General features: G+C 41.7%; 1 protein-coding gene across 1 annotated transcript in view; it reads left to right on the forward strand.

The window, feature by feature from the left end:
• The window catches only part of LOC144479379 (epidermal growth factor receptor substrate 15-like 1), a 312517-nt gene that overhangs the window by 172905 nt on the left and 116046 nt on the right, over nt 1-23566 (forward strand). The window contains exons 13-14 of the mRNA XM_078197999.1: nt 8933-9034; nt 9278-9357. Coding sequence (XP_078054125.1) covers nt 8933-9034; nt 9278-9357 — 182 coding nt within the window. The remainder of the gene's footprint in view (nt 1-8932; nt 9035-9277; nt 9358-23566) is intronic.

Genomic DNA, 23566 nt, shown 5'->3' on the forward strand with positions numbered 1-23566 from the left:
AATACCATCCAGGACGAAACAGCCTGCTTGAATAGTACCCCATCTACAAACATTCACTCCCTCCAACACTGATGCACAGTGGCAGCCGTGTGTACTATCTACAAGATGTGCTGCAAGAACTCACCAAGGCTCCTTAGGCATCACCTTCCAACTCATGATCTCTGCCATCTAGGCCGAGGGCATCAGATGAATGGGAACATTACCACCAGGAAGTTCCTCTCCTAGCCTCTCACCATGCTGACCTGGAAATATATTGCCGTTCCTTTGCTGTCGCTGGATCAAAATCCTGGAACTAGCTCTGTAACAGCAATGTGAGTGCTTTCTCCTATGTCTCTCGTTGCTTGGTGCTAACAGTTAGCAGCTCTGCAGAAAGTTGAGAAAACCAGCAAGCTTCTTCAATTCATACCATTCTTGGAACCCGCTTCAAAGTGAACAATGTGACAGTTTTATGTGCTAATAGATTCCTTTGTTTTCTAGATCTGTGCAATGTGTTTGAAACTTTACTGAGAACCACACGGTGTAATTTGTGCATTCCAATGTGTGGGTTTCCACTGCCTCCTTTTAATCCTGCAATTGGCTTTCTGAATAGAATTGTGTGGGGGAATTCCCTAGCCTCCCAGCTGCCTGTTTCTCCGTGGTGGGAGGTGGCGTGCCGTTTGCGAGCGGTGGGATTCTCTGGTCTTGCTGCTGCCAATGGGATTTCCCATTGATGTCACTCCACACCGCCGCAAAATCCACGGAAGGTAGTGAGCTGCTAGTGTGACCGGAGAATCCTGCCAGCATTAATAACCGGAGAATTCCCCCTGTATTCTTTCTCCCAAACATAACTTCTGTAAGAAGGCTTTTGCCTCAAATCACAAAGATAATTAAGAAAGATGTTCATAAACTTTTGGAAGTTTCAGAATCTTTTGAATTGACTGATTTATAAGAACTTACAATGATACAGAAATTAGAGTACAAATTGGTAATTTTTGATTTTTTTTCAGATCTTATTTCTAATTTGATGATTAAAGTTTGATTTCTCGATGTACCTTTTGGGGTGAATCCTGTAATTTTATTTAATCTCTGGTCTGTTCAGAAGAGGGAAACACGATTTTAAGGTATTGCACCTACACTCCAAATCAGAATGGTTAGAGTTCCACTGCTGCCACATAGAGACGTACGATTCCTAAAGCCCTTCAAATTAAGACACTTGTTTGAGAAAAGAGACCTCTCGGGAGTAAACTTCTATATTTCAAAAATATACATGGGCTGTAAAGTGTTGTGAAAGATACTAATTAAATGCAAAACTTGCTTCTTTCTAGTTAGCCATATTTGTATCGCGTCAGAGGCCACTGCAGTCTCCAAGAGTTTGATTGTCTTGTAGGATTGGAAAGGAATATGTTCTTTCCGAATTGGCCAAAGGCATTTTCCTTTATTGTTCGGTCTTTCCTGGGATAGTGTTGCAAAGGGTTGGGTTTATTGAGTATGAGTCTTCACACCTTACTGGATGGACCAGATGTTCCTTTCCTTCTCCCTATCCCCGTAACCCTGTGCATTTACCATGGCTAATCCATCTAACCTGCAAATCTTTGGACTGTGGAAGAAAACTGGAATATCTGGAGGAAACCCACGCAGACACTAGGAGAACGTGCAATCTCCACACACACAGTCATCCAAGGCTGGAATTGAACCCAGGTCCCTGGTGCTGTGAAGCAGCAGTGCTAACTACTGTGCCACCCCTTTTAACCTATCTATCTCTGTCTTAAAAACACTCAATGACCTGGCCTCCAAAGCCTTCTGCAGCAAACAGTTCCACAGATTCACCACTCTCTGGCTGAAGAAATTCCTCCTCATCTCTGTTTTAAAAGATCGTCCCTTTAGCCTAAAGTTGTGCCCTCTGGTTCTAGTTTTTCCTACTAGTGGAAACATCCTCTCCACATCCACTCTATCCAGGCCTCACAGTATCCTGTAAGTTTCAATAAGATCCCCCCTCATCCTTCTAAACTCCAATGAGTACAGACCCAGAGTCCTCAACCGTTCCTCATACAGCAACCTCTTCATTCCAGGGATCATTCTTGTGAACCTCCTTGGGACCCTTTCCGAAGTCAGCACATCCTTCCTTAGATATGGGCCCAAAACTGCTCACAATATTCCAAATGGGGTCTGACCAGAGCCTTATACAACCTCAGAAGTACATCCCTGCTCTTGTATTCTAGCCCTCTCAACATGAATGTTAACATTGCATTTGCCTTCCTAACTGCCGACTGAACCTGCACGTTAACCTTAAGAGAATCTTGAACAAGGACTCCCAAGTCCCTTTGTGTTTCTGATTTCCTAAGCATTTCCCCATTTGCCTCCATTCCTCCCAAAGTGCATAACCTCAGACTTTTCCACATTGTGTTCCATCTGCCAGTTGTTTGCCCACTTTCCTACCCTGTCCAAATCCTTCTGCAGCCCCGCTACTTCCTCAATACTACCTGCCCCTCTACATATCTTTGTATCATCTGCAAACTTAGCCACAGTGCCTTCAATTCCTTACTCCAAATCGTTAATGCATATTGTGAAAAGTTGTGGTTCCAGCACCGACCCCTGAGGCACACCACTAGTCACCGGCTGCCATCCTGAAAACCCTTTATCCCCACTCTCTGCCTTCTGTTAGTCAACCAATCCTCTATCCATGCCAGGATCTTACCCTTAACACCATGGGCACTTAACTTATTTAACAGTCTCCTTGTCAAAGGCTTTCTGGAAATCTAAATAAACCACGTCCACTGGTTCTCCTTTATCTAACTTCCTTGTTACCTCCTCAAAGAACTCTAACAGATTTGTCAGATATGACCTCCCCTTGATAAAGCCGTACTGACTCAGTCCTATTTTTCCATGCATATCATTCCAAGTACTCTGCGATCTCATCTTTAATAATGGACTTTAAAATCTTGCCAATGACTGAAATCATTGGCTTATAATTTCCACTCAGCTGTCTCCCTCCCTTCTTAAACAGCGGTGTTACATTAGCTACTTTCCAGTCCTCTGGGACCCTCCCTGCCTCCAGTAATTCCTGAAAGATCACTACCAATGCCCCCACAATTTCCTCAGCTATCTCTTTTAGAACCCTGGGGTGTAGTCCATCTGGTCCAGGTTATTTATCCACCTTCAGACCTTTCAGTTTCCCCAAAACCTTCTCCTTAAGTGATGGCCACTGCACTCACCTCTGCCCCCCGACTCTCCTGGAGCTCTGGCATCCCACTGGTGTCTTCCACTGTGAAGACTGATGCAAAGTAACTATTCAGTTCCTCTGCCATTTCTTTGTTTCCTTTATTACTTCTCCAGCCTCATTTTTCAGTGGTCCAATGTCAATTTTTGCTACTCTTTTGCCTTTTATATATTGAAAAAAAAACTCTTCCTATCTTCTTTTACTAGCTGGCTTACACTCATATTTCATCTTTTCCCCCCTTATTGCTTTTTTAATTGTCCTCTGCTCGCTTTTAAAGGCTTCCCAATCCTCTGGCTTCCCACTAATCCTCGCCACTTTGTATGCTTTTTCTTTTGCTTTTATGCTGTCCTTGACTTCACTCATCAGCCATGGATGCCTTGTCCTCCCCATAGCATGTTTCCTCCTCCTTGGGATGAATTTCTGTTGTGCCTCCTGAGTAACCCCCCAAAACTCCTGCCATTGCTGTTCCACTGTCTTCCCTGCTCGGCCCCCTTTCCAATCAACTCTGGCCAGCTCCCCCCTCATGTCTTTGTAGTTACCTTTATTTAATTGTAATTCTATGCTTCTGCTTCTTTTGTCAAATTTTGAAAATTTATATATATCTATAAATGCAGGTTAAAACCAGTTCTCTATTTAGAATCACAGAATAGAATCTCTACAGAGCAGCCTGCACCGACAACAATCTCACCCAAACCCTAACCCAATGTCTTTACCCTGCTAGTCCCTCTGACACTAAGGGATAATTTAGCATGGTCAATCCACCTAACCTGCACATCTTTGGACTATGGGAGGAAACTGAAGCACCCGGAGGAAACCCATGCAGACATAGGGAGAACATGCAAATTTCACAGTCAGTAACCCAAGGCCTGAATTGAACCCCTGGGTCTTTGGTGCCGTGAGGCAGCAGTGCTAATCACTGTGCCACCCACCATGCCACCAGAGACGACAGAGATTAACGTATAACATATTATATATTTAATATATTAAAACTTTACACCATTTTGAATACCTATCTAATTTCTATTCAGGAGAACAGCCCCAGTTTCTCTGCCCTGTTATTATTTGATAAAGCTTTGCACTCTAAGGCCTTTACCCATTTATAAAGTGAGATGCCTAGAATTGGCCACTATTCTGGGATTCATAACAGTGTTGTTGGCTGGCAGCAGAAGAAAATGACTGAATATTATTAAAGTGAGAGCTCCAAATAGTTCCTTCACATTATTGGAATTCCCATAAAACAGCATTGTGGGAGCACCGTCATCACATAGACTGAAGTAATTCAAGACAAATAGTGATGGACAAGAAAATGCTAGCCTTAAGTTCTGTGCTATTTTGTGAGTCTCGAGTTCAACTTTAAAAAAAAAAAATTTTTTTTATTCTATCCTTAAAAGTGCTCAGAATAGACTGGGTGGACCCAAATCCATTCCTCTCTTGCTCCAGAAACCAAATTCAAATTGAATCCAATTCAAGGTCCCCATAAGAGAGACAAACAAGATCCAAACTAATAAGATAAGACATTGTGCCTCATCTTGGGCTTGATCTGATGCTTGATCTTAGTCAAAAGGTTCAACTTAGTCTTGAGGCTGCCTTTTCAGTCTGGAGATGAATTATAAATGATTGGTTTATGAAAATTCTATTAAAAAACCCCTTATCTCCTGTGTTGACCAACCTGTAAGTGTAATTTTGCTGCCACCAGCCCTTTTAAATGTAATGGTAAACCTGGAGCTAGGTTTGATAGTGAAGATCCTGAGCAACTGGCCACTCAGAGATACTGAGGTTGCAAATTAGTCGCAAGATATGAAATCTGCTTCAGGACCAGTAATAGAAAGCACTTATATCTCAAAGAATCAGTACAGAATGAGGCCATTTGGCTCATCAAGTCAGCACCGACTCTCCAACAGAGCATCCTACCCAGGACCTATCCCTGTAACCCCATGCATTTACTCCACTAATCCCCTTAACGTACACATCTTTGGAGTGTGGGAAACCAGAGCACCCAGAGGAAATCCACGCAGACACGGGGAGAATGTGCAAACTCCACACAGACAGTCACCCAAGGCCGTATTTGAACCCGGGTCCCTGGAGCTGTGAGGCAGCAGTGCTACCCACTGTGTCACACCGTGCCGTCCATTTGCATAGTATCTTTCACAACCTCAGGACGGAAGCCAATTTGGCACTTTTGGAATAAAGTCACTGTTTTAATCTAGGAAATGTGACAATTTGTACACAACAAGGTCACATTCAGTACTTAAATAAATAACCAGCGAATGTGTTTTAGTGGTTGATGTGATTGGCTAAGGTACCCTGGAGGACTTTGAATAGGGACTGCGGCATCTTTTCTGTCCATCAGTAAAGTCAGTTGGATCCTTGGTTTAACCTCTCTGTGAGTGAAGTCAGTCTGGACTTTGAGCTGAGGAGTTTGAATTCACCACCTTCTGATTCGGAGATGAATGTACTACCACAGAGCCAAAGGTGACAAGCCTGAAAACAATACTCAATATTGGTCAGGGAGAGTGCAACAATTATTTTAATTAGAGAATTCCACATATTATTGATTATTTCACTACTTTTCAGTGCTGCCTTGTTCCATTTCATCATCCTGTTGCTAGCCTACAGATAGATGGTGAATGTTCACACTGTTCAGCCTGAAAGAATGGCTGACTTATAATCACTACAAAACTGTGGATATCAAGGAAATCAAACAACAGCCAAATGTGACTTTGATAGCAGTGCAATTGTAAAGTGATTTGCTCTGAATAGAAGCTGCTGGGTTGCTATACAACACCGTGGAGAATTGTTATTGTGCATACCCTTCATTCTTTTGGCTGAGAAACTGAAAGCAGTGGTGAACATACCGTGACAATAAAGGGAAAGCAACATACCTTGCCTTAAAAATGTGGAATCTGTTTATTAAGCCACGTATGGTGTTCTTTTACGGGATGCTGAGCAGCTGTAAGGTTAATTATGCAACAAAGGAATGAGAGCAATGGTAACCTAATTATAGGCTCGTAACATTATAATGTGTCTATTCCGTTTTTCAGAAGAGGTTTCTTGAGAAGTGGTCGATTTCAACATTGTGACGTTGTGGAGTTGAAATACCATAATATTTTTGCTCCATAAATTTGCTTGATGGCCTACATGCTAGTGCACTGAATTTAATTAAGATGCACTATAAATGCAATCTGTTGCTGAGTGACGGTTATAGCTACCGAGATGAAGATTGGAGTCGTAAAACATGGTTTTACTGCCATAAATCCTCTCTCCCCATGATTGATTTTATTATTTCCTTCTGCGATTCGAAAGTGAAGGTATTTGGTAATTTAAAAATTTTTTAATTTGAAAATCTGAGAAACATTTCTCATCCTACCGCTGGTGACTGTTCCTTGCCTGCTTGGTCGATTTGCCAATGGGCGAAATTGGAGCGAGTGTTTACATCCTGGTTACAGCTAAATGGGGTAGATTCATAATATATCTACCAGCTCAAGACTGGGCTGCCATGAGGTTCTGTGGGCCATCTGCAGCAGCAGAATTGTACTCGACCGCAATCTGTGTAACCTCATAGTATTTCCCCAGTCTACAATTCTACCAAGTCAGAGCAGCAACCCTGGTTCAGTGAAGTATGCCAGTATGATGGTATGCCAGGACCAATGTAAGGTATACCTAAAAATGAGGTGAAGCCACAACACAGGACTACTTGCGGACCAAACAGTATATGCACAACCAATGGATCAGATCCAAGCTCTGCAGTCCTGCCACATCAATCGTGAATGAAGTTGGACAATTAAACAATGCATTGGAGGTGGGGGCTCCACAAATATTCTCACCCTCAATAATGGGAAAACCAACACATCAGTGTAAGAGATAAGGCTGAAGCATTTGCAACAATTTTCAGCCAGAGGTGTCAAGTGAAAGATCCACCTCGGCCTCCTCCAGAGGGCTCCACCATTACAGATGCCAATCTTCAGCCAATTTGATGTATCCCATGTGATAACAAGAAACGGCCGAAGGCACTGGATACTGCAAAGGCTATGGGCCCTGACAATATTCTGACAATAGTACTGAGGACTTGTGCTCCAGAACTTGCCGCACCCCTAGCCAAGCCGTTCCAGTACAGATGCAACACTGGCATCTACCTGGCAATGTGGAAAATTGCCCAGTTATGTCCTGTACACAAAAAGCAGGACAAATGCAATCCGGCCAATTACCGCCCAATCAGTCTACTCTCGATCATCTGCAAAATGATGGAAGGTGTTGCCAACAGTGCTATCAAGTGGCATTTGCAAAGTGACAACCTACCGACTCTCACTCAGTTTGGGTTCCACCAGGGTCTCACGGTTCCTGACCTTGATATAAACTTGATTCATACTTGGAGACAAAAGAGCTGAACTCGAGGTGAGGTGAGAGTAACTGTCCTTTGTATCAAGACAGCATTTGACCAAGTATGGCACCAGAGACCCTAGCAAAAATTGCGTCAATGGGAATCAGGAAGAAAACTCGCCTCTGGTTGGAGTCATGCTTAGCACAAAGGAAAATGGGTGTGGTTGTTGGAGGTCGATCATCTCAATTCCAAGATATCACTGCAGGAGTTCTACAGGGGAGAGTCCGAGGCCCAACCATCTTCTGCTGCTTCACCAATGATCTTCATTCCATCATAAGGTCAGAAGTGGGGATGTTCGCCGATGATTGCACAATGTTCAGCACCATTCGCGACTCCTCAGATACTGAAACAACCCATGTCCAAATGCAGCAAGACCTGGAAAATATCCAGGCTTGGACTGACAAGTGGCAAGTAACATTTGTGCCAGACAATCACCATTTCAGACAAGTGAGAATGTAACAGTTGCCCCTTGACATTCAATGGCATTACCATCACTGAATACCTCACTGCCAACATCCCGGGGGTTACCATTGACCAGAAACTGAACTGGGCTAGCCATATAAATACTGTGGCTATAAGAGTAGGCCAGAGGCTTGGAATCCTGCGGTAATTAACTCCTGATTCCCCAAAACCTGTCCACTAGCTACACACGAGTGCAATGGAATACTCTCCACTTAGCTGGGTGAGTTCAGTTACTACAACACTTAAGAAGCTTGATTGACATCTCATCCAGAAGCATGCACTTCCTCCATCACTAGCACCAGTGGTAGCAGCGTGTACCATCTACAAGATACTCTGCAGGAGCACACCAATGCTCCTTCTGCAGCAACGTCCAAACCTCCGGTTACTAATATCTAGGAGGTAAAAGCCAGTAGATACATGGGAATATCAACATATGGCAGTATCCTTCCAAGCCATGGACCATCCTAACTTGGAAATGTGTTGCCATTCCTTCACTGTCATTTGGGTCAATATCCTGGAAAACTCTCCCTGACAGCACTGTGGGTATACCTACACAACGTGGACTGCGGCAGTTCAAGAAGGCAGCTCACCACCACCTTCTTGAGGCTAATTAGGGATGGGCAATAAATGCTGGTCAGGCCACAACACCCACATCCCCATAACAAGTAATTTTAAAAAGCTGCAATTAAAGAGCCTGAATGAGAAATTAAATTTGAAAATTCAAATGGTGAATTTTCCTGCTGTGTGAAAGCATGAGGTGTTTTCTGAAACACATTTGGTGTTTCTGGGGGTGGTGGGTGTTTGTTGTAGTGTTAATTACTAATAGAAATGAGATTTTTCATTGAGTCATAATGAGGTAGTTTGTGGGAGGCAAAAGTGCCATCACTGAAATTAAGAATGCTTGCACCTTCAAAAAATGTTGAGTAGTTGCTCAAACTCTAATACAGTTGAAATGTTATCCTGTTTTTTATATTTATACCGGCTTTATTTACTCATTGGTAAGATTGAATGCAATTTCTGCCAAGCTATTGATACATTTTTATGGATCACAGTACAAATGTGAAGCATTCCGCATTACAGCCTGCTTATGATGAGTGAAAAATTGTTTAGAAATACAAAGTTTATATTAAAGTTGCTTTTTGTTTAAAGCCCTCAAATTTGCACTTTGAGGATTAAATTGAAATGAAGATATTTCGCATTGCTGATAGAATGTGTAACCAGCTTGTTGTTAATTCGTACAGATCCATTTGGAACGTTGGACCCCTTTGGAAGTAGTGCCTTTGGGAGTGGAGGTTTTGCGGACTTCACCCAAATGTCCAAGGTAATATATAGTTTGAGTCTCAAAGTTTTCTGAATGATCTCCTTTGTATTTGAATCAGTTAATCTCCCCTTGCACTGGTCACAGAAAGCCAGAGTGAAGATAATTCCTCTTGCGCGGCAGTGATACTGTAGGAAATGGTCCGGGGATCGGCAGTTCTGGAGCTGGTCAAATTCTAGCTAGTGGTAGATGTGTGCAGATGTGAAAGTGATGGGTAGCTTTATAATTGGACGTTTTGTTGTGGTATCATTTGGAATGGCCTTTGAGATACTTGCAGGAAGTTTAATGTATTAGAGAAAGATCATGCACCTTCCCTTGACTGAGCGACAGATGCACTTTCCTAAGCTGGTTGTGAAACTGATGTGCAAGAGCAGCCCAGCAGGCAGCCTTCATTGTGAGAAAGTGCTCGGTGCCTTGTCGCAGAATTGGTTAGGCGTTTGAGGGCTTAGTGGTGAGAGAGGTCATGTCAGTGGAATTTTATGGGTGTAGTGCGCTGGATTGAAAGAAGCACATGCAAATGACTGAGTGTTGCTAGCTCTGGACAATGGTGTGGAAAGCAGCAAAATGATCCGTTTGCTATATTTGTATGGAATGTGTTGAGGAAGATCAGGAAAAGAGGGTGATGGAATGATGAACAAGAGTATCATGGAAGAAAAGACCTCCAGAAAGCAGAGAAAGATGCAGCTGGTAGTGGGATGATGGTAATTCAAGAATGTAACATGACAGATAACAAATTTGGCGGGATATCAGTTGAGGACATGAAGGAACCATTTTGTCCTGAAAGGAGGAGCTTAAATGATGGTGTTGGAAAATGAGGAGGAATAGGCATTTAGTGAGAGGATGTGGAGAATGGTGGGTGAAGGAGAGGCAGTGTGGATATGGAGAATGAGAGGTGGCAATGAAGGGTGGTAAAATATAAAAAAGATATTACAGCAGCTTGAGCTGAAAGGGGAGTCCTGGGAACAGATATGGTGAAGACCGAGAAACTGAGAGAAAGGAATGGAATTATAAAACCATAAATGAGAAACAGAGGAAGAGATTGGGGATTATCTTTTACATAAGAGGATTGTGTTAGGTCTTGGATTGCCTGACCAGAAATAGTGATGGATGCAGAATGCTTGGTAGCTTTTAAAAGGGAACTTGATAAAAATTTGAAAAACCTGAAATGAGAGGAATGGGGGCAAAGTGGACCGCTCTTTCGGTTGGTCAGTATTGGTAGCCTGAATGGCCTCCCTGAAAGCTGTAAAAACTCTGATTCATGTTTGCCATTTACTTAATTTGATTCTGATGGACTTCAATATTAAAATTCATGGCTCATTTTCAATCATTGAAAGGAATTTTTGGAACTATCAAATCCTGAAGTTGCTTCAGTATTCTGTTCCATTTAGTTAGTGATACAAAATTGATATATAACAACTCCCTTAAGCACCTTCTTTTACAAATTAGTGACTCAGTAACACTTGGCCCCTCAAATCTATTCCACTGTTTAATAAGATCCCGACCAATCTGTAATTTAATCCATGTACCGTCTTTGCCTCATTTCCTGTAATAACTTTTGTTAACAAAACTCTATCAGCCCCAGATTTAACATTAATAACTGATCTTGTGTCAATATTCACTATTTAAAGAGAGTTCCAAACTTTTACCATCCTTGAAAATTTTCCTAATTTCGCTCCTGAAAGCTCAACTCTAATTTTAGATTATGTCCCTAAGTCTTAGACTCCCAATAACTGGAAATAATTCATCTCCATCTACCCTATTTGTTCCCCATAATACATAGACTACTTGGAACAAATCACCCCTTAACTTCTAAATTCCAGGGAATGCAACACTGGTTCTTGCAATCCTTCCTTGTAAATTAATCCTTGGAGCTCAGGTATTATTCTGGTAAATCTACACTGTACTCCTTCTAAGGCCAATAAATCCTTCATGAGATTTAGTGTGCTGAACTCTCGCAGTCCTCCAGATGTGGGTCTAACCAGACTTGCCATACCTTACCTTCTATCCTCTTTTGTTCTCATCTTCTAGTTGGAATTTAGCCAGCATTCCATTAATCTTTTCATATATTTGTTCATGGATTTTAATGATTTATGTTCATGGTCGGTTGGGACTTCCACAGTCTCTGACTTTTCACCATTTAGAAAGTATTCTGTCCTATTCTTTATATGTCCAAAGTAGGTGACCTCACATTTGCCTACACTGAAATCTGTTTGCCAGTTTTACCCATTTATTTAATTTATTCATATCTTTTTGTAATTTTATGAATCCATATATAAATGTTTGTATATTATGCATTTACATAGAATCCCAAAGTGCTTTACATCCAATGAAGTACTTTTGAAGTATTGTCACAGTTGCAGTGTGATACACCCCTAGATGGTTTCCATCCCAGGGTTTTAAAGGAAGCAAGTGAGAACATTGCAGATGTTCATCAGGATTTTTTTTCTTTCATTCATTCATGGGACATGGATGTCACTGGCTGACCGACATTTATTGCCCATCCCTAGTTGCCCAAGGGCAGTCATGAGTCAACCACATTTGCTGTGATTCTGGAGTCACATGTAGGCCAGACCAGGTAAGGACGGCAGATTTCCTTCCCTAAAGGTACATTAGTGAACCAGATGGGTTTTTCCGACAATCGACATTGGTTTCATGGTCATCAGTAGATTCTTAATTCCAGATATCTTTTATTGAATTCAAATTCTACCATCTGCCGTGGCAAGATTCGATCCCGGGTCCCCAGAACATTAGCTGAGTTTCTGGATTAATAATCTAGTGATAATACCACTCGGCCATTGGCTTCTCATCTGTGCAATATTTTGTATGCTTTTTGTTTTATTCTTATGTCTCCTATCTCTCTAATCATCCATGACTGTTTTTGTAAGTAGAGTTCTTACAGAACCAGTTTATACTCTGAAGTGTATCACCCTAAATTATTTTTTGAACAGCTTCCACTGAAAATCTATCGCTTTCCTCGTTAACAGACTCATCACACTGAAGGCAGCCTGGTCTAAACCTAGAATCTTAGCTGCTTGGCATTTCTCCTGTTCAAACTTGACCATTTATGATCACTAATAGGTAAATGTTTTGCTAGCTAAACTGGCTCATTACTAAAATTAGTATGGCTTGCCTCCTTGTTGGTTCTAGGTTATATTGCTGCAGAAAACTATCTTGACCACACCCAAGAAATTCGCTACCTTTCTGATATGCTATTGCAATCTGTGAAAATCAAAATCACTCCTTAAAATCATTCTGCCTTTACCATGTGCTTGGTTAATCTCTAATTAATACATTCTTCACAGCAGTCACCAAGGCACCTACGTACAACTTACGTTAGTTTTCAAAAATTATTTTTTCTTAATTCTACCCATAAACTCTGCACTGCCTGTCTATCCCTTTTTATATTCTCTTGTGTGATTTGATCCTTAATCACTAAGGCTATTTCTGCCCATCTACCATTTTCCCCAACTTTCTTTGGGGTTTATAACCTGCATATTTAGTTCCCAGTCCTGAACATCTTGAAGCCATTTCTCACCCATGGTTACTACGTCACATTCTCCAAGTTGTGCCTGTAATTCATTCACTTGATTCTTTATATTCAGTGCATTTGTACAAGGAATACTTGGTCACACAGTTGAACTTGTCCTTTTGTTATAAGGCTTCCCTCACACAAGACTTATTTTTCTTTCCTGGTTTAATCACTTTACATCTTTTAGTTTTTCCTTTAAACTGTAGTACTTTTAAGCATAATTTCTGTCAGTTGCTGTACTTTATTCCCTTTTGTTTTTGTTTGTTTTTGAGCAATTATCCATACTACTGTTTCTATTTGTGCCCTCTCCAGCCCCCATTTACTAGTTTAAAGCCTTTGTGACCACCTTTCCTTAAAGGGCCCTCAACTCAACCCAGTTTGGATGGCACCTGTCCCAAAAATACAGTTCCTGTCCTAGAAGTGGTGACATGGTCTCATGAAATGGAACCCCTCTTTCCCACGCTACTTCAACAGCCACATTTTCACCTCCCCAATATACTCATTTCCGACAATCGACAATGGTTTCATGCTCATCAGTAGATTCTTAATTAATTCCAGTTTTTTTTAATTGAATTCAAATTCCACCATCTGTGGTGGGATTCGAACCCGGGTCCCCAGAACATTAGCTGTGTTTCTGGATTAGTAATCTAGCGATAATACCACTAGGCCATCGCCTTCTGTTATTTAGCTCCATTTCCTTGTAATCTCAATGGGACCTTGCCTCCTCTTTCCCCATTTTGTTGGTACTAACGTAGATCACAGCAACAGGGTCTTTCCCTCCCCCTTCTTTCAGGTATTTCTCAAGTTATTTTGAGATGTTGCTCACCCTGATACCAGACAGACACAGTCTATGTGACCTCAATCCTCCTTGAAAAGGATGCTGTCCATCTGCTGCCAAATTATTGAATTCATTACAACTACACATTATACTCCTCTCTGCACCCTGTCGCCTAATTGGACAGGCTTGTGCTCCAAGCTGTTATGGTTGGCATTCTAGCTGTCTGTACTGACAGTCTTTATTCATAGCAAGTACTTTATACCTATTGGATGGTAATGGTTACTGAACATCCTTGTTCTTTACCTTACCTAGCTTTCAGTCATCTGAACATTATTGATCAAAACCATATTCAGAACTTGTACCCCTCAATGAACTGTGACTGACATCTGGAGCAAATGTTCCAGATACTGCTCCTTAGATGTCACAGTATCCCAAACTTGCAGTCCAGCTCAGTGAGCAGGAGAGATCAGAGGTTGAGATATCCATTGCAGATTGCTTGCTGTGGTCTCACTATCCACGACTGCAGTCAAAATTCTCAATCAGCTTTGCCATAGCTTGATCTTGATTTTTTTTTATATCTACTTCTTGCACTAAGCAGTAAAGCACAAAAAAGCTTTGAAATATTCACTGTCTTGAGCTCATATGAATCACTTCAAGTCATAGAGGCAAAAGCAGCACCCCTTCTTCCCCTCTGCACTGAATTCCCATGCTCAGCAAATTTCCAACTTTTGCATTCTGTTTACAATGAATTCAGTCACGACCAGTGAGTCATAGAGGTTTGCAGCATGGAAACAGGCCCTTCGGTCTAACCTGTCCATGCCATCCTTTTTTTTAAAACCCCTAAACTAGTCCCAATTGCCCATATTTGGCCCATATACCTCTATCCCCATCTTACCCATGTAACTGTCTAAACGCTTTTTAAAAAACAAAATTGTACCCGCCTCTACTACCACCTCTGGCAGCTTGTTCCAGACACTCACCACCCTCTGTGTGAAAAGATTGCCCCTCTGGACCCTTTTGTGTCTCTCCCCTCTCACCTTAAACCTATGCCCTCTAGTTTTAGACTCCCCTACCTTTGGGAAAAGATATTGACTATCTAGCTGATCTATGCCCCTCATTATTTTATAGACCGCTATAAGATCACACCTCAGCCTTCTACGTTCCAGAGAAAAAAGTCCCAGTCTATCAAGTTGTGTCTGTAATTCTCCTTATTACTCAAACCATCAAGTCCCGGTAGCATCCTAGTAAATCTCTTCTGCACTTTTTCTAGTTTAATAATATCCTTTCTATAATAGGGTGACCAGAACTGTACACGGTATTCCAAGTGTGGCCGTACCAATGTCTTGTATAGCTTCAACAAGACACCCCAACTCCTGTATTCAATGTTCTGATCAATGAAACCAAGCATGCTGAATGCCTTCTTCATCACTCTGTCCACCTGTGACTCCACTTTCAAGGCGCTATGAACCTGTACCCCTAGATCTCTTTGTTCTGTAACTCTCCCCAACCTTCTACCATTAACTGAGTAAGCCCTGCCCTGGTTCAATCTACCAAAATGCATCACCTCGCATTTATCTGTGTAACTATTTGATACTCTTGTTGTTTCAGTGCCGGTTTTGCACCATTTTATATATATATATAAAACAACTGTATGGTCTATTCGTTAAAAGTCAAGAAGTAGCACTGTCTGAAACCATCTATTTTCCAGTGCTCCTCTGAAGGCTGTAATTTAGAAGTTTATAGAAAATAGTTTTCTGGATATATAATTAGAATACATGTACACTAACTATTTCTGAAGTTGTGCTAAAAAAAATCTTTATTTTAAAGCCCTGATGCCAGTAAGTGGTCTAATTTTAATGTATTTGGGGAAGAGCTTACAATCTGTGAGGAGAGCTCCTCAACATCAGCTCAGTTTATTTAAACTCAATGAATATTGCATTTATGTTGTGAAAATCAGTCACCTTTAGAGTTGAGGTGATTATCAATTATGCGCCTTTATAATATTTCTGTAGGAGATTCCCAACAGCACAGGACCACAAAGGAGGGGATGGTATCACAAGTTAGCCCAATTCCAGATGGATTTTCCCTTTGAAGATAAGCATATGATAAATGCGTCTTTAATCTGGGTGTAGTGGTTGAGAGCAAATGTTAGTAATCTTCTGATCCTGCACAACTGTACAATTATTTTCAAAGCCAGTAACAGTGTTTATTTCAAAGGTTTAGCAGCTTGTACTCGGCACTGTCTACAAAGGAGGTACATGGGAAGGCTGAATGTCCTCCTCCTGCTCCTATTTTCTATGTTTTCTAGAAAGTTTGGTTGCTGCCATTTTAAATTAATCTGTAAGATTCAGTGTATTTGCCACAGGGTTATAATGCAGTAATTATCGATAAGCAGGAAAGGTGGGATTTTCCAGCTTTCGTTCAAGAGTGTACGTTCAGGTAAAATACAAACCTCAGCACTTGTTGTCTTCCAAATCCCTATCAGTCTTTTGTGTTGGACATGTAAATGACAAAGATGCTTATGGCAAACTGATTGTGGTCAATAGAAACTTAATATTGTAAAGAAAATCTATTGTTTTGCTTCTTGAAGATTACTATTTGTGCTAGGATTGGGTTGCCACATTGTCCAGGAACTTGCCCTTTTTATGTGGAACCTTATTCGTTACCCTGCTGGAAGTCCATTGAAACAACATCCATACACATTCTCCTGCCTGAGTTATTTCCTCCAATAATTGAATATTTTTTAGTGGACATGACGTATCCTTTACAAATCCATGTTGACTTTCTCAGATCTCAATTTTCTTTGTGCTCAGCCCTTCTATCCTTAGCTAAAGATTCCAATAACTTCCCCACAACAGATATTAGACTAGAAGGTTCATCATTTCCTGGCTTCTCTCTCTCGCTCTTCAAAGCCAGCCCATATTGCAATGACATAAATGCCTTTGCATCTTTCAGTTGTATCCACCATATATGCATATGTTTAAGTATGCTCCTGACCTATTTCCCTGAGGTGGTCTGTCCACATTAATCTGGGCCAATCCTGCCTGAAATAAGCTGATTGAAATTCCTGCCTTGACTTAACTTTTACCTGTGTTTGTGTGCATCAAATAATTTACCACACTGTACAGTATTTAAAAAAAAGGACTGAGAAACAGTTCTTACAAGTCTGTAAAGTGTGACTTGTTTCCAATTCAGCAGGGGTAGGTGGAGCTCTGAAAGCAGTGTTTTCAATTTTGACATTGGTAATTGGAAAGTTAAATACGAGTCCCGATATTAATAGTCATATGTGTGACTGTTGGGTGGTACAGGTTCCCAGCACTAATGAAAGTTAAAATTAGGTGAGATTGTCACATCACAGACTTGCCCAGTAGATAATATAGAGCAGGATTTCCTATTGGTTTTAGCACATCTCTCCCACTCCATTGTACTATCTATCATATTCATTTTACGCTGCAATTCTGTTCTGTTCATGCACAGTCTCAATTACCATATAGCCCTGTAGCTGACTTATATAGAGAGGCTTTCTTAATCTCCTATCGGTTGCCAGGTTTGTTTGTCTCAGCAGATCCCTTGCAAAGCATTTAATTCTCAGGACATCTCAAAGCATTTTGTAAATCCCACTATTGGACATTGCAGAAACAAATTCAATAAATCTAATCATTTGTGGCTTGGCTCCAGAAAGCAATGACTATTGTTGTCAGAACAACAAACTTCTGGCTCATTTGTGTTATTTAGGAGGTGAACTTACAAGCCAGTGGCAGGTTCGAATGGATTACTTTGGAAGTGCAGCCACCGGAATATGTGGAAACTAATTTGCACACCCAAAGTCTTGCGATGTCTGTTTTTATAATGATAATTAAGGGAGGAATATTGGCCCGTTACCAGGCAAATTCTCCTCTTCAAACAGTGTTGTGAATTTTTATATTCTTTTTAGCAAGGACCTCCGTTTAATATCTTACTCAATAGATGAGTTAATGTAATATTTATAAACAAGAAAAGGTTATCAATTGGATGAGAATTGCAGGATTTAAATATGTTCTATTAGTTTCATTACTGTCAATAGTGGTTTCAAAGCTTGGTATTTGGAATCTGAAATGAACAGATCCATGGGTGTATCCATAAGACTCTAATGTCATTCAAGGATTTGCAATGTTATGAACTATTGTAGCTCAAGGCAACAGTTTCTGTATCTGTTTTATTGTTTGAAGTGTGTCCTAAAAATGCACAAATGGGAGCTATTTTATTTCATCATGGTCAGAATGAGGTGCATGGTTGTAGCATGGTGGTTATGTACAGGACTGGCAACACATTGCAAAAACAAATTCAATAGATCCAGTCATTTGTGGTCTTGTTTCAGAAAAGAATGAACATTGTTTAAGAAAAAGAAACCACTGGCTCATTTGTGTTGTTCAGGCGATGAACCTACCAGCCAATGGCAGGTTATTGATACCGACTAAAGTGCCTGAGCCACTAAAGCTGACATTTCTAGCGTGAACACAGTAAGAGTTTTAACAACACCAGGTTAAAGTCCAACAGGTTTATTTGGTAGCAAATGCCATTAGCTTTCGGAGCGCTGCCCCTTCGTCAGATGGACCATCTGATGTCCATCTGACGAAGGAGCAGCGCTCCGAAAGCTAATGGCATTTGCTACCAAATAAACCTGTTGGACTTTAACCTGGTGTTGTTAAAACTCTTACTGTGTTTATCCCAGTCCAACGCCGGCATCTCCACATCATTTCTAGTGTGACCCATGTCAGAACAAATAAAAATATGTATGTCAGTAATCAGATCTGCAGTGATGGTGCCCAAGGCTATATTTCTCCCCTTCTTGGGCTATGACTGGAGCTACTGTTCCAAAGACTTAGTTGTTCTCTCGTAACTTGCCTATGGGGCCAATGTTTATGTAAACCTTGACGATGAATGTTGATGATCTATTCTATCCTAGAAAACATCACATCCAAGCCAGACTCTCTCTCTCTTTCCATACAGGATCTGAAATATCAGTTGATATTTTCCTTCTTTTTCCCTCCCCTCACCACCTCATCCCATTCTGAAACCCCCAGGGAATTTTAGCAGCCTGTATCAGCTACTTTCATTAGAGTAGAAGAGCTAGAGGGTAATTTAATAGTGAAATGAGACAGACATCTAGACTGTGATTGAGGGGTCTCAGATGAGAAGGGAAAAATACAACACTAAATGTGATAACTAGCTTCCCACCTTGCACATTTTACAAACTGCAGCTCATCCAAAATGATGCTGCTAATGTCCTAATACCTTTTCACTTCACCCAACAGCCCTATCTATGCTCATTGACCTATATTGGCTTCTGATTGGCAGCAACTTGATTTTGAAATTCTTTCTCTTTTTAAATATGTCCATGCTTTTGCCCCCTCTTATCCCCCTAACCCCCTTGAGCCCTATAGTCCTCTGTGATATCTGTGCTTCTCCAGTTCAGTACCCTTGCATATTCTTGAATTTCACCATAGAATCCCTACAGTGCATCGAGTTTGCACCAACTCACCAGGCCCTTCTCTCCACCCTATCCCTGTAACCTAGCACATTTACTATGGTTAACCCACCTAACCTACACATATTTGGACTGTGGGAGAAAACTGGAACATCCAAAGACCACTCTGGCGACTAAGCTTTCAGCTGCTTGAGCCCTAAATCCTGAAAATCCTTCCATGAACCTTTCTGTCTCTCTACCTCTCTCATCCTTTAAAATCCTGCTTAAAACTTGCCTCTTTGACCGCAAGTCTTCAATGCATGTCCTAATACCTGCTTGTATACCTTAGTATTAAATCTTGTTTGATAATTTCCCTGTGAGCACTTAAGAATGTTTTGCTACTTTGCAGGTTCTTTATTCATGAATATTGTTGTTTTTGACCTCTTAGCTTTTCAACTACCACCATATTTTATTTATATCTGCATTTTTTAATGTTAATTGAAATTGCAATTAGCTCTCAATCCACTATCACTTGGCAGAATATGCTCTGATCTGTGTTTGGCTTTCACTAATAATCAACTTTCTGATGTGCACTTCTGGACCTGTCCCCTCATATTTTTGGGAATCATTTGTAAAGACCATGGATATTTCCAAAGTCTTTGTCAAGTCTGGTGCTATACTTCTGAGCAACTTATCATCATGCATTCTCTTACCATAGTAAGAAGTTTAACAACACCAGGTTAAAGTCCAACAGGTTTATTTGGTAGCAAAAGCCACACAAGCTTTCGGAGCTCCAAGCCCCTTCTTCAGGTGAGTGGGAATTCTGTTCACAAACAGGGCATATAAAGACACAGACTCAGTTTACATGAATAATGGAATGCGAATACTTACAGCTAATCAAGTCTTTGAGAAACAAAACAACGTGAGTGGAGAGAGAATCAAGACAGGCTAAAAAGATGTGTATTAAGACCATAAGACATAGGAGCGGAAGTAAGGCCATTCGGCCCATCGAGTCCACTCCACCATTCAATCATGGTTGATTTCAACTCCATTTACCCGCTCTCTCCCATAGCCCTTAATTCCTCGAGAAATCAAGAATTTATCAATTTCTGTCTTGAAGACGCTCAACGTCTCGGCCTCCACAGCCCTCTGTGGCAATGAATTCCACAGACCCACCACTCTCTGGCTGAAGAAATTTCTCCTCATCTCTGTTCTAAAGTGACTCCCTTTTATTCTAAGGCTGTGCCCCCGCATCCTAGTCTCCCCTGTTAATGGAAACAACTTCCCTACGTCCATCCTATCTAAGCCGTTCATTATCTTGTAAGTTTCTATCAGATCTCCCCTCAACCTCCTAAACTCCAATGAATATAATCCCACGATCCTCAGACGTTCATCGTATGTCAGGCCTACCATTCCTGGGATCATCCGTGTGAATCTCCGCTGGACCCGCTCCAGTGCCAGTATGTCCTTCCTGAGGTGTGGGGCCCAAAATTGCTCACAGTACTCCAAATGGGGCCTAACCAGTGCTTTATAAAGCCTCAGAAGTACATCCCTGCTTTTGTATTCCAAGCCTCTTGAGATAAATGACAACATTACATTTGTTTTCTTAATTACGGACTCAACCTGCAAGTTTACCTTTAGAGAATCCTGGACTAGGACTCCCAAGTCCCTTTGCACTTTAGCATTATGAATTTTGTCACCGTTTAGAAAATAGTCCATGCCTCTATTCTTTTTTCCAAAGTGTACGACCTCGCACTTGCCCACGTTGAATTTCATCAGCCACTTCTTGGACCACTCTCCTAAACTGTCTAAATCTTTCTGCAGCCTCCCCACCTCCTCAATACTACCTGCCCCTCCACCTATCTTTGTATCATCGGCAAACTTGGCCAGAATGCTCCCAGTCCCGTCATCTAGATCGTTAATTGTCTCCAGACAATTGGGAATCAATTGGAGACAATTGTCTCCAGACAAGACAGCCAGTGAAACTCTGCAGGTCCAGGCAACTGTGGAGGTTACAGATAGTGTGACATGAACCCAATATCCCGGTTTAGGCCGTCCTCGTGTGTGCGGAACTTGGCTATCAGTTTCTGCTCAGCGACCCTGCGCCGTCGTGTGTCGCGAAGGCCGCCTTGGAGAACGCTTACCCGAATATCAGAGGCTGAATGCCCGTGACCGCTGAAGTGCTCCCCAACAGGAAGAGAACAGTCTTGCCTGGTGATTGTCGAGCGGTGTTCATTCATCCGTTGTCGCAGCGTCTGCATAATTTCCCCAATGTACCATGCCTCGGGACATCCGGTCGACAATCACCAGGCAAGACTGTTCTCTTCCTGTTGGGGAGCACTTCAGCGGTCACGGCATTCGGCCTCTGATATTCGGGTAAGCGTTCTCCAAGGCGGCCTTCGCGACACACGACGGCGCAGAGTCGCTGAGCAGAAACTGATAGCCAAGTTCCGCACACACGAGGACGGCCTAAACCGGGATATTGGGTTCATGTCACACTATCTGTAACCCCCACAGTTGCCTGGACCTGCAGAGTTTCACTGGCTGTCTTGTCTGGAGACAATACACATCTTTTTAGCCTGTCTTGATGCTCTCTCCACTCACATTGTTTTGTTTCTTAAAGACTTGATTAGCTGTAAGCATTCGCATTCCAACCATTATTCATGTAAATAGAGTCTGTGTCTTTATATGCCCTGTTTGTGAACAGAATTCCCACTCACCTGAAGAAGGGGCTTGGAGCTCCGATAGCTTGTGTGGCTTTTGCTACCAAATAAACCTGTTGGACTTTAACCTGGTGTTGTTAAACTTCTTACTGTGTTTACCCCAGTCCAACGCCGGCATCTCCACATCATTCTCTTACCATAGCAATGTTCCTGACTATTCAGTTTTGGCACTTAGTGGCTGGCTCCATAGTGCCATCTTCAAAGGGCACCCCAATCTGCACAAGAATTATCCCCCCGCCCCCCAAAAAAAGCATTGGTGCACTCTTCCACCCCTCTCCCCTGTCCACCCACCCATGAGGGGAACCCTCCAATGGGGCACCCAGATGGCTGCCCCTGGCCTGCCAGGTTGTCAGTGCCACGACACTACTTGGGCATGTCCCTGATCACCTGGAGCTATACTTAGCTGTGTGCCCTGCCAGATCATCACGACTGGTTTTCATTTTTGAAAACAAGTAGTGATTCGCGCCAGCATGACATCACGCCCGCTGGGTGGGTCGATACATTGAGGGCAGAAATCGTGGCATCAAGCTGTGTAATGAGATTGTAAAGTATGCTAATACAAACGCCCTTCCTGGGTGTTACCTGATCATGTCATTGGAAGAAGTTTAACAACACCAGGTTAAAGTCCAACAGGTTTATTTGGTAGCAAAAGCCACACATTGGAGACAGGGCCGGGAAGATCCCGAACTGGAATTTCGCCAGCACAAATCCTGTTCTTGGTCTCTTGTGAGATCTAACGGGATTTGCACCCTGCAGCTAGTGCGACTGTTAAATTGCGGCCAGAGACTCTGCCAATGTGCTGTGATACGGCTTCATAGTTAACCTGCACGGTCGAGACACTGGCACTCTAATTTCACAGTTAATGAATGTGTTTACAGAAGAAGTCTTGTATGAATTATTTTAATCTGAGATATGTCATTAAATATAAAGAGGAACAAATAACAGTCATGTTAATTTTTTTTGCCTAATTTAGGCCTAAATGTGCCTTTTATATTTAAACCATAATCTCTCAAACAAAAATGCAGCACTAGCTAATAAAATCTGCAAACTATAGATTTCTAGAAATCTCGGGGTTTTCATATGCTGAGCAACATCTTGCTAACATCTAAATTTAACACAGAATTACCCATCGCCTACTCCACATTTTTCCCCTCAAACTATGCTGTGGGTATCCAGGTGATTTTCTTTTTGTTTGTTTTGCATTTGACATGAGATTTGGGTGCTGAAAATTTAAATTGACAATTGGATCTCTTTTTTTTCTCCCTCTACCCCTCCTTCCCATCTCAAGACACAATGGCTCACTTCTAGGATTCCAAGTTAGTCACTTGAAGTTGGTGTGCAATATAACTTCAGGGGTAACTGTCCCTCAGGGTTCGGGTACATGCCTCTTGATATAGCAATACAGCTGAGATTGGCCACAAGGTGTCATGTGGTTTGAAGGTTGTGGCTGCAGTGCCACAACATTGGATATTGGTACCCCAGCATTTCTGCCATACTGCCATCTCAACGACTAGTAGATTTTTAATATCGTAGAGTATGCAGCTTAACTTCAAGTTGCTTGAGGTGTACATAGTCTTTCGAATGTCTAAATTCTAACAATTATCTCATGTTGTAGACATGTTTAATGTATTAAAATTCATATTTTCTACTGTTTGTAGCAAAATAAATTATTTAATATTTAACTAGGGTCACCAGAATAAAAGCTCTGCTGGTTTAGGGACCTTGCAAGTTTAACA

Source organism: Mustelus asterias, chromosome 26, assembly GCF_964213995.1.
Source record: "Mustelus asterias chromosome 26, sMusAst1.hap1.1, whole genome shotgun sequence".
NCBI classification, from domain to species: Eukaryota; Metazoa; Chordata; class Chondrichthyes; order Carcharhiniformes; family Triakidae; genus Mustelus; species Mustelus asterias.